At 42.0% G+C, this 15582-nt stretch overlaps 1 protein-coding gene across 5 annotated transcripts in view; it reads left to right on the forward strand.

The window, feature by feature from the left end:
* The window catches only part of LOC113645027 (echinoderm microtubule-associated protein-like 4), a 75188-nt gene that overhangs the window by 37773 nt on the left and 21833 nt on the right, over positions 1-15582 (forward strand). For all 5 annotated transcript variants that reach the window (XM_027150309.2, XM_027150311.2, XM_027150307.2 and 2 more), the window contains exon 2: positions 9110-9286. In XM_027150309.2, the coding sequence (XP_027006110.1) occupies positions 9110-9286 (177 nt within the window). The remainder of the gene's footprint in view (positions 1-9109; positions 9287-15582) is intronic.

Below are 15582 nucleotides of genomic sequence, written 5' to 3' on the forward strand. Positions count from 1 at the left end.
TTTTACACTGGAGATATTTGAGTTCACAGCTTGTGCACTGGTTGTTTAGAAGCACGTGTGTAACACGTTTACTGACTGCTTTTGGTCGCATTTCTTCAGTAAAGACACACATAGTACAAATGAAACTCTGCTCTCTGGAACTGCGATCTCGGCTGTATGCAAGTGATCGGGTCACGTGAGAAGGATCTCAACACCAAGCGTGAACAGATCTTTCAATCTGTCACTGTTTTTCTTTCCCCTTCCCCCTCTTGTCTCTCTTTCTCTCTCAGAGTGTCTCTTGGCTCAGGACTTTCCTCTAATGTCTTTTAAGCAAACCTGTCTCTACAAGTTCTAAACAGTTCGAAGCCTCAATGCGAGCTGCAGTCTAAGCAGCCGACAAGCGCGCTGTGACATTCGCCACGCTGACACACTGGCGTTTCCACACGCACATTTCACAGGAAAAGCTACACACAAGAATGTGTGTGTTCATGCTCACTTCATGGACCTCCCGAGTGTGGCGGTGTGAAATAGTGCTTTCCTGATTCCTTGAGAGAGAGAGAGAAAGAGGACACAGACGATAGCATTCCTCTTCTCCACTTGCCATTCCCCTAGTCCCCTTGTCACTAAACTCATTAAAAATACACCCCATGTCCTCGGGTGTGTGTGTGTGCGTGCGTGTGTGTGTGTGTGTATGTGTATTTGCACGTCTAGCCCAGGGCTATAACAATGAATCACTAACATATCATTTCGGAGCGGCCTGTTCTTCCTTCTCTAGTCTTAAATCCCGTGCTGCTTTCTGTCCTCGAGCCACACTGGAATGTCATTCAGAAAGCAGCTTCATGCTTTTTTGCACCAACAAACCACATATGTATTGAAATCTCTCATTACAGTTATTGAGTGATTTCTCAATTCAAAAAATGATGCTAGAAGTTGTCAAAAGTTTGTGTGTGTGTGTGTGTGTGCATGGACAGTATATCCCTGAGCACCATGTGCTAGTACATTAAGGTGGTTGTAATGACTTCAGAAAAGCTCTACGTATTCAGATCTACGTGCAGCTCACTGAGACACTGACAACCATGGACTAAAAACCGTTTATAGCAGATTTTAAATATATCAGCGACATCCAAATCACTCTGCATTACTACATTAAACATGAAAAGCAAAGCCGTGGCTGCTTACTAAAACAGCTCTCGTATCTACCTGAGCAGGAGCTTTCCGGAGTCCCCCGAGTCCTCAGACAGCCAGGGTATAATGTCGATGGTGCGAACACGTTCCCCACACGTCTCTAGGTCTCTAGCGTGACACCACGTGTGCACGTGCAATAATTCTCAGGTGATTTGTTTTCGATTTGCCCTCAGAGCATGATGCACATGAGTAAAAGTTGGTTGTTTCGTTTTGAAAAAAAAAAAAAAAAAAATCACAATGTCACAGAATCCAGATTTGAACAAAAGTCAAGTGAAAGCTTCAGTGTGCCACCAGTCCTGTTTAATGCTGATGACCAATTAACTAATGTAACTGAACTTGGATGTGTGCTAAATATATTACTCCAATTCCAGTTTTCTACTTCTTTCTTTCTTTCTTTCTTTCTTTCTTTCTTTCTTTCTTTCTTTCTTTCTTTCTTTCTTTCTTTCTTTCTTTCTTTCTTTCTTTCTTTCTTTCTTTCTTTCTTTCTTTCTTTCTTTCTTTCTTTCTTTCTTTCTTTTCGTACTGGGTATTTTTATAAAGCAGCTTTACACAAACATAGAAATACAGCATATAAATTTGTGTGAAAAAAAAAGCTTGACTAAACAAATGTGGTTCAGCCTAGACCTAAAAATGGGCTTAAATATAAATTCTGCATTGAGACCTTGTTTATGAGCTTAATGAGCGAGCCAGACGGCAGTGACTCCCTGATACGACAGGAGGAAGAAACCCTGAGAGGAAGCAGACTCTGGGTGACTCCACTGTTCACTGATGGAGACTCGAATGTCAAACTGTTCATATCTTTTTCAGTCTGTACAATCCACAGCAAGCCCTTGTAACTCCAGGTTGTTCAGGGTGCCAGCCATCACAGGTTACAATTACACACACACTCATTCACACATCAGGGACAATTTTGAGATGCCAGTCAGCGTTCAATGCATGTCTTTGGAATATCAAAGAAAATTAGAGTATGTGGAGGAAACCTCTGTAGCGCGCACACACACACACACACACACACACACACACACACACACACACACACACACACACACACACAGGTTTGAGTACACAGTGTATTACATACCAGATTGTCTTGTGTTTTTGAAAGAGTCACAACTTTTGTTTTGTGAAAGATAGCACAGGTTAATTGAGTGAAGTGAAAATAAATAAATAAATAATAAATAAGGCCATCCTTAAAAACTTTCTTGTTTGCCGTAACCCGACCGACCCTGTCAATTTAGGACCGACTCAAATTGTTATTTATTTATTTATTTTTTGCTTTAAGTTCGACTGACTTGCCAGTTGTAAATTTGCCTTAAGACCGACCTTTTTTTTACTCTTCAGTAAACAAAATGTTCGCGGTCACTGTTCAAGTCATACGTGTTCAGGCACCATAATACATCTAAAAAAAAAAATACATTAAAACAGCTCGACACCGCTCGGCACGGGTTGAAGACCCAGTCGGTGACGTCACGATATTGTAATTTGTTTAAAGTCATACCTATGTAATTACCATCACCAAAATTGTACTTTTTTTTTGCATTGAAACTTGGAAAAAAAATATAGACCTACTGACCCCTTTTTTTTTTTTTAAACTGTTACTGCAAACCAAAATATTCTTAAGGGCGGCCTAAATAATATATATATTCTGTGCCTCTGACATCTCTTGTTCTGTAGAAAGCACCCCAGTCTCTGATGAAGCCTCGTGTGACGCCGGCTCTGTCCTCAACCGACTTAAAGTTAAAATAAATGTGCCGCATGCATCAATACATGTCTATTTACAAGCTGCTTGTCGTGTCGAAGAAAAAAAAAGTGTCATGATTTCTCTCATAGCCAGGAAGAACTAGAAAGCACAGAGATGCTATTAATAAGGTGTAATAGGATCCGAGTGATGAAATGATGGGCTATATTTAAGTGGAGTGTATAAATGTGTGTGACAACGTGTGTAAATGGACGTTATGAAAACGTAGTGGATTAGTGCGGCTCAGGGCAGGTTGGGAAACGCTGTCAGGAGCGCCAGCGAATCATCAGACTTAATCTTCCATTATAGATGATCAACAAACAAAACAACATGAATCACAAACACATCATTTCGGGCGGGCGGTGCAGGCTGTGAGGATATCTCTGAGGATATCTGATCCACCATGAGCCTGACCAGGAAGAAGGTGTTTTAGCTTGAGTACAGGAATTATTCTTTTTTCACCTACAGTACCTGTTTTTGTGTTTCTGTAATAGTGAGTGTAAGTCACTATGTATCTGTCTTCCATAGGTCAAGTCTAAAGGGCAAAGAGAAGGCAATTTACTTATGTTCAGTGCTGATAAATAGGTTATGTGAATGGGGTGTTATATATCACTACAATTATATCACAAATTTCTGTGTATGTGTGTGGCAATCATTAGCCAGATGTCATAATCATAACCGGGTAAATGTTTATAGAGGGTTGGCCATGCCTGAGAAATATTTCTGTCGCCTATCAGCAAACAAGAAAGAAGAGACCCCTAGTGTCCCTGAGTATGAGTGCTACGAGACAGCAGCTTGTACATTCATGATGCTGGCCTGCAAAGTGTGTAACACACATCAGATACATGTCTGATTGATTATTAACTGCTAAACAGTGCACTTCACATGGCTGACCTCTAAGCTGCTGTTGCATTAAGGATTGCATTATATATTTGGTACTTATATAAATAAATCTTGAAGTTTGATTTGAGGTTCCTGACGAGGATGCTATCATGCTGATCTTCACACTGACTAAAAAGAAAAAATTGCGACACACTTGTGATGAAGCTGTGAGCATTTATCTTACTTTCTAAAGCAGCCTGCTTTTGCATGGCATTTGTCACCAAAAAAAAGTCAGCTGGAAGAAAAAGGCAGTGAATCATCTTTAGAGTAGAGCATGCACTCGTCCTTCAAAATCGAATCGATATCTTTTCCGTGTCTCGTTCTTCACTCGAGTAAACAAACTGTGTCTGAGTTTTTATCTCTCCCTAGCATGTCCTGGCAAGCTGCCCTATGCAATGTAAAGACTGTCTCCTGGCTTAGTCATCGCTTTCCTAGCGTCGTGTTTTTCAAGAGTCTCAGCCCATCTTTGCATCTAAAATGTTCACACCACACACACACACACACACACACACACAAATACATATATCATTAAGGATAAAGGCTTTGTGTGTGTGTGTGTGTGTGTGTGAGACCGGCAGAGAGAGAGACAAAGAGAGAGAGAGAGAGAGAGAGAGAGAGAGAGAGTGAGTGGTGGGTGTGAGTGCAGATTGGGGCACAAAGGGGGAAATATACACCAGCACACATATGCACCGGCGCCACCGCACACACAGCCAGTTGAGACATGCGCCTCCTCATGTGGTGAGCGTCTTTACAAGCATTTTAATGAGCAACAAAAATGAGTGAAAAGAGATTTTTTTTCTTTTTGCCAAGAGGCCACGTTTGGAGTTTCCTGATCCACACACAAGCATGTAGTTATGTTGGGTTTCACCTTTAGGTGCAAATCATCTGGAAACACGGCCACTCGATTGTGTTGTAAATGTTCATTGCTGTTGTTGAAAGTTAATCGCATACTAGTCAACTGTGTGTGTGTGTGTGTGTGTGTGTGTGTGTGTGTGAGAGAAATAGAAATATGGCTCTGGAGGAGATTGCACCACTCTTCCAGCACAGCTCTTATCTGACCTGTATGTCTGCTATCTGTGCCTGAGGTCTTCCTCCATAGACCTGCAGGCAAACTGAAACATACACTAGGGACTGTTTTACTGAAGCATGCTGTATGTTTGTTGTCGAGAAGGAATACTTGTAGCGCTCTTCGCCCACGTTTAAATATGTTCTTGAAAGTGCATGTGTAAGTGAGTTGTAAGGATTTGTGTGTGTGCGCACGCGTATGTACGTTCGGGGGGTGTGGTGGGGGTGGTGCATGAGAGAGCCAGGAATGTGGCGGTTTATTGTGAAATATGACAAGTGCAGAAACTGTTCCTTCCTTCCTTTTAGCCAAGCGAGGCATCTCTGATGCACATGGACATGCAGACATTCCCCCGGCACCAGGGTCATCCGGGGGAACCACAAATGCAGACTCACACACAATGCTAGGCTTGTAACCGTTACCACACACTGGTTGTAACCACACCAGTCACGATTCGATTCACGATACTGACATTCGATTCACGACTCAACTTCATTCTCAGAATATTTTAAACAAAATTTTAATGAAGAGAAAAAGACTGAAAAAAGATATTTTTGAATTCTGACGTGTAAAGCATTGTGTACATATCTGTCATGATAAAACTAAATAAATGCACAACTCACAAAACAGAGGTCTAATACAATTAATGTTGTACACCATATATTAAGCCAATTTATAAATAAAACACACTCATTTGATTGAATAAACATAAAGAAACATAATGCGATCTGTAGCAGAGTCTTAACTGTAATTTACTAGAGCTTCGCCATACGAATGTCCTCTCTTGCGAATTTGGCAAGAAATCTGCATCCAGATACGAAGCATACGAGTGATACAAATGAACCGAAAGCTGGCTAGGTTGTGCGTACATACAGGAGCCGTTCAAAACTTTTGCATCAGTAGAAAGGCGAGCAAAGCCAAATTTTTTATTTTTTTTTGGTCAGCAAAAGCTTTTTCAAAAGAGTCAACCTACGGTACCAACATTACCTTCCACATGCATTTTAAAGCTGTGTGAATTTTGCGTTTTGACAGTTTGGTGGTTTGGGTGGTCTGCTCTATATTTAGCCCAAGCTTAGCGAAATGACTTCATTAGTATTGGTGTTTTTTTTTTTTTTTTTTTTTTTACATTTTGTGCAGTATTCGATGAAGACATAGCTATGGGTCCCAAGAAAGTTAGCAAGAACGGTAGCACAAAGACAATAGGGCCATTTTCCAGTAGAATTTTTATTTTTTCGGCTGCCCCCTGTTCAGGGTCACCACATCGGATCACGTGGTCCGCATATTCGATTTGGCACAGGTTTTTATGCCCTTCCTGACGCAACCCTCCCTTTTTATCCAGGCTTTGGATCGGCCCTTAGAGTTAACTCTTCAGTGGCTGGGAAAGCTCCTTGCCCGGGAATCGAACCTGGCAATGAGAGCACGGGATCCTGCCGCTGGAAATTAAGAAAGAAATCAAAGCTAAAAAAAAAAAAAAGCAGTAGGTGCAAGAACAAGTGATCTACAGAGCACAGACTGCCAGCATCCACCATAGGCACAAAGGAAAAGCACAAGATTTTAAGTGCTGACATAGCTAAATATCTAAGAGTATACATTTACTCATCATTTTTTTGGGTGACTGGAGCAGATAATCTCCATTTACATAGTTTCCTATGGGAAAAACTCATTTTTCAATATTAACTTGTGCCTCCGCTGTATATGGTTTGGAACTCCAGGTTTAGAGGATTTATACTCCAGGTTTAGAGGCATTATACTCCAGGTTTAGAGGCATTATACTCCAGGTTTAGAGGCATTATACTCCAGATTTAGAGGCAATACCCCCCTTTCCCTGGTGCTGGAATTCTGCCTACAAGGCGGCTTAAAGGAAATACCTGCTCTAAAAGGAGGAAATGGTGGGTGGAGAAGCTAGAAGGTGAATCATTCTCTTTTATTCCTGTGCAAACTTTAAACAAATAAAAACCTCTTTGAAGTCCAGTTGCTGAAACTCACTGGAATTGTGATAAGGCATGTTCTGATAGATTGCGCACGATATATTAACAGTTATAAGAAATAAAAAAAAATAAATGTTTACATACCGGTTCGAGTGAAAATGTCTGAAAAATTATGTCTGATGCAGTTTCTATAACGTTATAGAACATAATTATACAATTTCATGTGGATTATACTCCATGCAAGCAAATTATTATTATTATTATTTATTTATTTTTAATTTTTTTTAAGGAGTCTCGAGTGTCTTCACTTTTGGAGCTAAAGTCATAAAGTAATTATTAACCCGATGACCGAGAGAGAGAGAAACACACACTTGTTTTGTGGATGTGCCACTGCAGTTGATGTATGTTGAATAAAACATTACAGAATATGCTGGAACCAGCTTTGAGGTGATAATACACCACCGCCTCGATTGTTTTTAGGAACCAGGACGTCTTAAAGTGTTTCGTTCCTTACACGTCGGGTATGACGGACGTCAGTGGATGAATATCATATCAGGTTTCTTACTGATCTAGTGTCTTTTCAGTGTATTTATCTTAATCTGTCATCAGTCTCTTTCTTCACTTCCTTTTTTTTTTTTAAATTGTTTACTATAACCGAATTTATCCTTGACCCGTCTTTGCTGTCAGTTTTTTTCTTATGCCTTTTCTCCTTTTTTTTTTTTTTTAAATGTTTTTATTTTTAAGTTCCTTCTTTCTGTTTGAAGTCTCTTGGTGAAGAGAGAGAAGGTAAAATATGGTGAAGTTAAAGCAATGATCTGTGATTATCCCCTCTCTCACGGAACAATTTGGCAAACGGACCTCAAACCTCAAAATGTTTGGAAGGCCTTCGGAAGCCGGTTCCATTGCTTTGGTCCTCGCTCTGCCTGCGGTTGCCAGATTGGGCTGCTTGATTTCAGTGCTGGCTCATTTTGGAGCTATGCAGCAGTTACACTTGGCTCCAGAGCGTGCTAATTTGTGTGGTTCAAAGCTTTTTTCTCTCCTTTGAATTCTGTGTGTGTGTGTGTGTGTGTGTGTGTGTGTGTGTGTGTGCGCACCCGCGTGTGTGTGTTCTGTATCCGATCTTGTGTGCTTTTGTGTTGACTAGCCATGTCGACCAGCGTGTTCATTCCGGGACATGATCGTGTGTGTGTGTGTGTGTGTGTGTGTGCGCGCCAGGGCATTCCTCAGCCTTTTCTCTTCCCTGAACTCCCACGCAGGCAGCTACAATAACCACTCTGTGACCTTAAGACTTGCTGTCTGAATTCTGCGCTCTGCAACACCATGTGTGGAACGTGTGGATCGCTCTGTGCTTCATCACTTCAAAAAGTGTGTGTGTGTGTGTGTTTGTATGTCTTCCTGATTCATCGTTCTATTATATGTAGTCTTAAAGTTTCTTTTTTTGTCTCGTATTTAGCAGAAGCTTTTCCACGTAAGGCCATATGTATTTGCGTCTGAGTTCACATTTACGCACACACACGCGTGCACACATACACACACACACACACACACACACAAACACACTCACACCTCAAAGACAGGCAGTGCTTAGTGAGGGGCCCACTAACTAGCAAACCACAGTGGAGAATGCAGGGCTTCTTCATTAGTAGGCATGCTTCGCCATGTGAGTGTGGGCTGCTGCAGTCCGAGCTCAGACCACAGCCACTCTACACAGCCTACTGCAGTGCTGAAGCACACACACACACACACACACACACATACACACAGGCCAACAACAGGCCAAACACCACCATTTACATGCTCACACTGTACATTGTGAATACGACACTATAAGGAAGGTACTCACAATTAACACCTACCGACACGCACTCACAAGTCAAACACCAAGGCCCTTTTGTGCTAACATTGTGGTGAGATAAGGAAACATCACATGTCAGATCTCATATCTAAACTTTCATGTGTATCTATTACCACACACACAACTCTTTTTTTATTATTATTTATTTATTTTTTATTTATTTATTTTTTCTCTCCAGCGTGAGAGAAAATTTCAGAAAATCAGACAGAAAACAAGTTTAATAGACACGGCTAACTTATTAAGGGTGGACTGTAGACCTCTCTGAGCTCTTTTTAGGCTAAAAACTAAGAGATATCAAGGGTGATGGTTTATTTGGTTTTGTGGTCATTAGAGGCTGGTATTAAAAGAACAGAGATTTTTGCACACATCTGAAGCACTACAATGAAAACTGCAATGTAGTGGCATTAGGATGGCATGCTAATGGAATGTTCTCTCTCTCTCTCTCTCTCTCTCTCTCTCTCTCTCTCTCTCTCTCTCAGATGACAGTATTTCGGCAGCGAGTGTGTCGGACATGCAGGACCGGCTGTCGTCTCTGGAGCTGCGTGTGCAGCAGCAGGAAGATGAGCTCACCGTGATGAAGGCCGCATTGGCTGACGTGCTCCGACGTCTCGCGCAGTCTGAGGACATGGCTGCCAAGAAGCAGCAGAACACCAAAGGTGCGCGTGTGTGACAGACACAATGACAGACAGACACAATGACAGACAGACACAATGACAGACAGAGACAGACAGACAGGCACATACACAGACAGACAGACACAGAGAGACAGACACAGAGAGAGGCACAGACAGACAGGCACAGACTCAGAGAGACAGGCACAGACAGACAGGCACAGACAGACAGGCACAAACAGACAGGCACAGACACAGAGACAGACACAGAGAGACAGACACAGAGAGACAGACACAGAGAGACAGACACAGAGAGACAAACGCACAGACAGACAGACACAGACAGACAGACACAGACATGGACAGACAGACAGACACAGAGAGACAGACACAGAGACAGGCACAGACAGACAGACACAGAGAGAGGCAGACATGCTGGACAAACAGCAGAATCTTTCTTTCTTTTTTTTTTTTTTCTTTTTTTTTTTTTTACCCTTTAGAGGAATCAAACTCAGAGGAAACTCATCCTCATCTGAGGGACCCTGGATAGTGTGATTATAAAATAATCCCAGTATTTATTTACTTACTCACTCAATCACTCAGTCTGCTGATTAACTGAGTATCAGTAACTTTCCCTCTGAAAAATCAACATTACTCATTTAACGTAAGACGCCGTCTCTCAGTTCAGCTAGAGGAGATGAAAAGCGCTCAGAACGCCATTGTGCACTGAAAAACAAAACAGAGAAGAAGAAAAGGAAAAGTATTTGTGCCAAAAAAAAAAAGCGCTTCTGGTACGGATTTAACCCATATCCGCTCTCCACCTCCTCCTTTCCCGTTCCCTCTGTGTGTGTGTGTCTGTGCGTGTGTCTGTGTGGGTCTGTGCGTGTGTGTGTGCGTGCGAGTTTGTGCGTGTATGTGCGTGTGTGTGTGCATGAGTGTGTGTGTGTGTGTGTGTGTCTGTGCGTGTATGTGCGTGTGTGTGTGCATGAGTGTGTGTGTGTGTGTGTGTGTCTGTGCGTGTATGTGACTGTGCGTGTGTGTCTGTGCATGAGTGTGTGTGTCTGTGTGTGTGTGTGTGTGTGTGTGTGTGTGTGTGTCTGTGCACGTGTGTGTCTGCATGTGTGTGTCTGTGTCTGTGCATATGTGTGTCTGGGTTTTTGTGCGTCTGTGTGGTCTGTGTTGATGTGTGTGTTTGTGTTTTGACTGCATGTGTGTTTTTGTCTCTGTGTGTGTGTGTCTGTGTGTGCGTGTGTGTGTGGTCTGTACATGCTAACAAACACATTGTTATGCTTTACAGTTCCCACCATCTATCACTGCACTAGTAACTTGAGCTTGTGTGCACTAGAGTGAGTGAGTAGGCGTGTGGATTTCCTAGCAGTGGCCTTCTCCTTTTCCCTACAGTACAAACAAATGGAAATGGCTTTTGATCTATAGTCTGTAGCTCTGTAAAGCCTCAGTCAAGAAGCTGCACGCTTTCTAACACACAGCTCTTGGCTAAGCTTGCAGCACATTTCTCTGAACATTTCAAAATTCCAGTCGAATCTATCAAAAAAAAAGAGGAATTGAGAGCAAGCGGCGTATGTTTTTCTGCATTCTTCTCGACTTTAAGTGAAGACAACAACTAAATCTTCGTGGAGCAACTTCTCTCTCATCAGACACGTAGTCTGTCCTGACCTCAGAAATCCCGAGTGTGTGTCACTGTTTTTGTGGAAAAACTGAAGTGAGACTCAGAAGTACACAGCATCATAAGCAGAGACGTCTCTTTCGAGCTCCTTTCTGTGAACTCTTTCACTCCTCGTCTTTTTCCTACCATCTTCATCATGCTCCCCGAGCCATGTCCATGAGCTCTGTTTCCTGCCGTTTCATTCCATGTCTGTTTCCATACTGTTTGAAAAATAGCTTTTATTCCCATATCTTTAATTCATCACGTTGTTCAAAAGCCAGTTTATTCTATTCAGGGAAGAGAAGTTGTGATTAAACTAAAGAATTTTGTGTGCTACATTAAAAATGAGCTTCTTACCCCAGGCAGTCAAATGCTTGAATGCATCCCATGTTCAAACAAAATCCATTCTATTCTAATATATTGTCACAAAGCACCTGGACAAAAATCTGGGTGTAGATTTAGATCCTTGTGCAAGAAAGTGGTGACGGTGGCAAGGAGATGACACGAGGAAGAAACCTCGAGTGGAACCAGACTAGAAGATGGGATTACCGCATTCAGCAGTATCAAACTAACAAGAAACCACACACACATACACACACAGTAGACTGTGTATATGCATATCTTTTGGTGTATTTGTGTGTGTGTGTATTAAATCCAGTCAAGCATATGCAGCTGACGCATCATACAGTGAAACAAAACAACGTTCCTACATGAAGACACAGAGCCTCATTAGACAACACAAAAATAAGGCCTAAGACCTGCGGATTATAAGATTAACCTAAATATATATATAAAGTGCATGTGTTCAGGGCAAAAGGGCAAAACAAAAGCCAGTGCAGGACAAGAAACAGTGCATACAGACAATACAATTCAATTTCATCTCAATTTATTTGTATAGCGCTTTTAACAATTCACATACAATACACTAAAAGACCAGTACATAAAGATAGAACCAACCAGTATACAGTCTGTTTATATTTCTATATACCCACTCAGGTGTGTGTGTGTGTGTGTGTGTCTCTGTGTGTGTGTGTGTGTGTGTGTGTGTGTGTGTGTGTGTGTGTACCTCTACTACAAATTGGCAAACTCTGAAAAAAATAATAATAAGTCTGGCTAAAGTTCAGCGACTAAACAGCTCGGCTTAAGTAGCAGATGTTCTGGCTTGTCGCAGCCAATCGCATGCTTTATTTAGCGTATTTATTCACGTTGTTTAGCTGAATCTAGCTACAAGGTTTAGAAATATTCAGTCAGAAAGGGAATGCTTTGCATTGACGTGGATTCATGGATTTATCCTCTCAGGTCTGATTAGCGAACGATTGGCATGCATTGTTAAAAAGAAATCAGGAAACCAGAGTGTGTGTGTGTGTGTGTGTGTGTGTGTGTGTGTGTGTGTTCTGTTTGGAAATTCAAAACAGACATGTCTCGTGTTAGAAGTGGAACCTTGAAGTAAAACATGTAGATTTAAATCTAGGACTTATAGCACACCAATATAGCAACCATTAAAAGGTAAATGTTGTGTTCTGTATTAAAGACTGCTGATCTAATGTTAAATAAACATTTCATTCTGACCACAGATCTTACTTCTGTCAGTCAGCCCTGTAAGGCTGCGTACTCCGTCTGAGACGGGATTAATGCTCTCTGTTAGGGTTTATTTATATTTGCTGTCTGGAAGGCTGCTAATGGTTACACCTGGCTGTTTTTTCAGTATGATTAGAAGTGTCAGACTGCGAGTGTTTTTCATTCCACCTGTGCCTGATGATGATGTCTGATCTTGTCAGGATTTGACTGTGTGTGAAAGTGTCTTGGGTTAGGAACAAAAATAAAAGTCTGTGATATGCTGGGGATGGAAAGCAGAGATTTTCTTCATTATTTTGGATAATGAAGCACACACACACTGTACTCCACCTTACTGCATGCACATATAATCACATATAATGTACACGCAAACACACACACACATACAGACACACACACTGTACTCCACCTTACTGCATGCACATATAATCACATATAATGTACACGTGCGCACACACACACAGACACACACACACACACACTGTACTCCACCATGCTGCATGCACATATAATCACATATAATGTACACGCAAACACACACACACTGTACTCCACCTTACTGCATGCACATATAATCACATATAATGTACACGCAAACACACACACATACAGACACACACACTGTACTCCACCTTACTGCATGCACATATAATCACATATAATGTACATGCGCACACACACACGCAGACACACACACACTGTACTCCACCTTACTGCATGCACATATAATCACATATAATGTACACGCAAACACACACACATACAGACACACACTGTACTCCACCTTACTGCATGCACATATAATCACATATAATGTACACGCACACACACACACACACACACACACACACACACACACACAGACACACACACACACTGTACTCCACCTTACTGCATGCACATATAATCACATATAATGTACACGCAAACACACACACACATACAGACACACACACTGTACTCCACCTTACTGCATGCACATATAATCACATATAATGTACACGTGCGCACACACACACAGACACACACACACACACTGTACTCCACCATGCTGCATGCACATATAATCACATATAATGTACACGCAAACACACACACACACTGTACTCCACCTTACTGCATGCACATATAATCACATATAATGTACACGTGCGCACACACACACACACACACACACTGTACTCCACCTTACTGCATGCACATATAATCACATATAATGTACACGTGCGCACACACACACAGACACACACACACACACACTGTACTCCACCTTACTGCATGCACATATAATCACATATAATGTACACGTGCGCACACACACACAGACACACACACACACTGTACTCCACCATGCTGCATGCACATATAATCACATATTCACATATAATGTACACGTGCGCACACATACACACACACACACACACACACACACACACACACACACACACACTGTACTCCACCATGCTGCATGCACATATAATCACATATAATGTACACGTGCGCGCACACACACACACCCCACTCCACCATGCTGCATGCACATATAATGTACACGTACACACACACACACACACACACACACACACACACACACACACACACACACACACACAATGCTTGCATATATTTTGACTGGGTGTAAATTTACACACACACTGTACTCCACCATGCTGCATGCACATATACTGTTCACACACATACACACTAGAGCCCTGCGCGGGACTGTTTTTATAAACCCGCACCTGCCCACTCCCGCTGAATTTCTGACCAGGATCGCCCGCGCTCGCACGCTGCGTGTTCCACTCCCGCCCGCACCCGCAATGTTTGTGTCCACTCCCGCCCACTCCCGCGGATTTTTTCTTGAGAGCTTGTATACAAATGATCAGAATAATTATTAGTTCAGGCTAAAGTCCAGGATAACAGAATTAAACATGATTGCATTTAAATAAGATAAATTAATACTAATGCTAATACTAATCTTCTTCTCAACGTCATGTGTTGTCTCCATTCTTATTATTAGGCTACACGGCAAATCCCACCGGGTCCCGTGGATCTCCCGCTAAATTTTCTGACCGCCCACTCCCGCCCGGGGCAAAAGTGAAACCGCCCGCTCCCGTGAGATTTGCGTTGGGTCCCGCGGGAGCCCAATCCCAATGCAGCCCTCTAATACACACTCACGCGTGCACACACTGAGCTTCATCATACTGCTTACACATGTTCTTTACACACACACTGCTTGCATATATTCTGATTGGGTGTAAATATACAAACACACAGACACATCCCCCTCAGGAAGACATAATTAACCAAGTCTACTTAAAAAAGATTACATGGCACAGTCACACAATAATTACAATCATCTCTGTGAAGTCAAAAAATAGAGACGTGAGAATCCGATGAGTGGAGCAGTGCTGAGTGCAATTAAATCAGACCTTTACATGAGCACGTCACTGAAAGTGAGTTTTAAATAGCCTGGCTGATGCAAACTCCTGCAATGGTGTCAGAGCTTACTCTAAGAACGTTATACTGAGGTTGGATTTGCTCATTAAAGCATTTAGCTCTGCTGTCACCTATCATCAAGATCCAGAGATTTGCTTCTGGCATGTGTACAGGCTACTGAACACTCATCTCGTACCCAGCGTTTCTGTTCTCTCTGTTTGTGCCAAAAGCAACAAATCCTATATTTATCTAGAAGTGTAAGACCAGCTGTTGATTCGTTCATGACGAGCCTTGTTTCCATTTCATTAAATGAATTAAAAACTTTAAATATTTTACTGAAAGAATAACCCATACACATGTCCATCCCTTATTGTGGCTCAGGTTCAGAATTATATTTCTCAGGATGTTCTAAAGATGATATTTGTCATCAGACCTGAGTGTTATCTGATTCTTTGGGAGCAATAGAATGTGCTCTGACCAGCTTATTCTCCTCCTTTCCTTTCGTTAAGGAACAGTAGTTCTCTAGCTCAGCCTCTCCTGGCCTAACCCCTTCCTCGTCGATCCAATTAGCTCATCCGCATCCTGTCCTTATTAAGCCGCCTTTTATCCTGCGTATTTGTACCTCTCTTCCCTCCCCCCCGTCCTCCTTTTCTCTACTGCAAAT

The sequence above is a fragment of the Tachysurus fulvidraco genome, chromosome 4 (genome assembly GCF_022655615.1).
Source record: "Tachysurus fulvidraco isolate hzauxx_2018 chromosome 4, HZAU_PFXX_2.0, whole genome shotgun sequence".
NCBI lineage: Eukaryota > Metazoa > Chordata > Actinopteri > Siluriformes > Bagridae > Tachysurus > Tachysurus fulvidraco.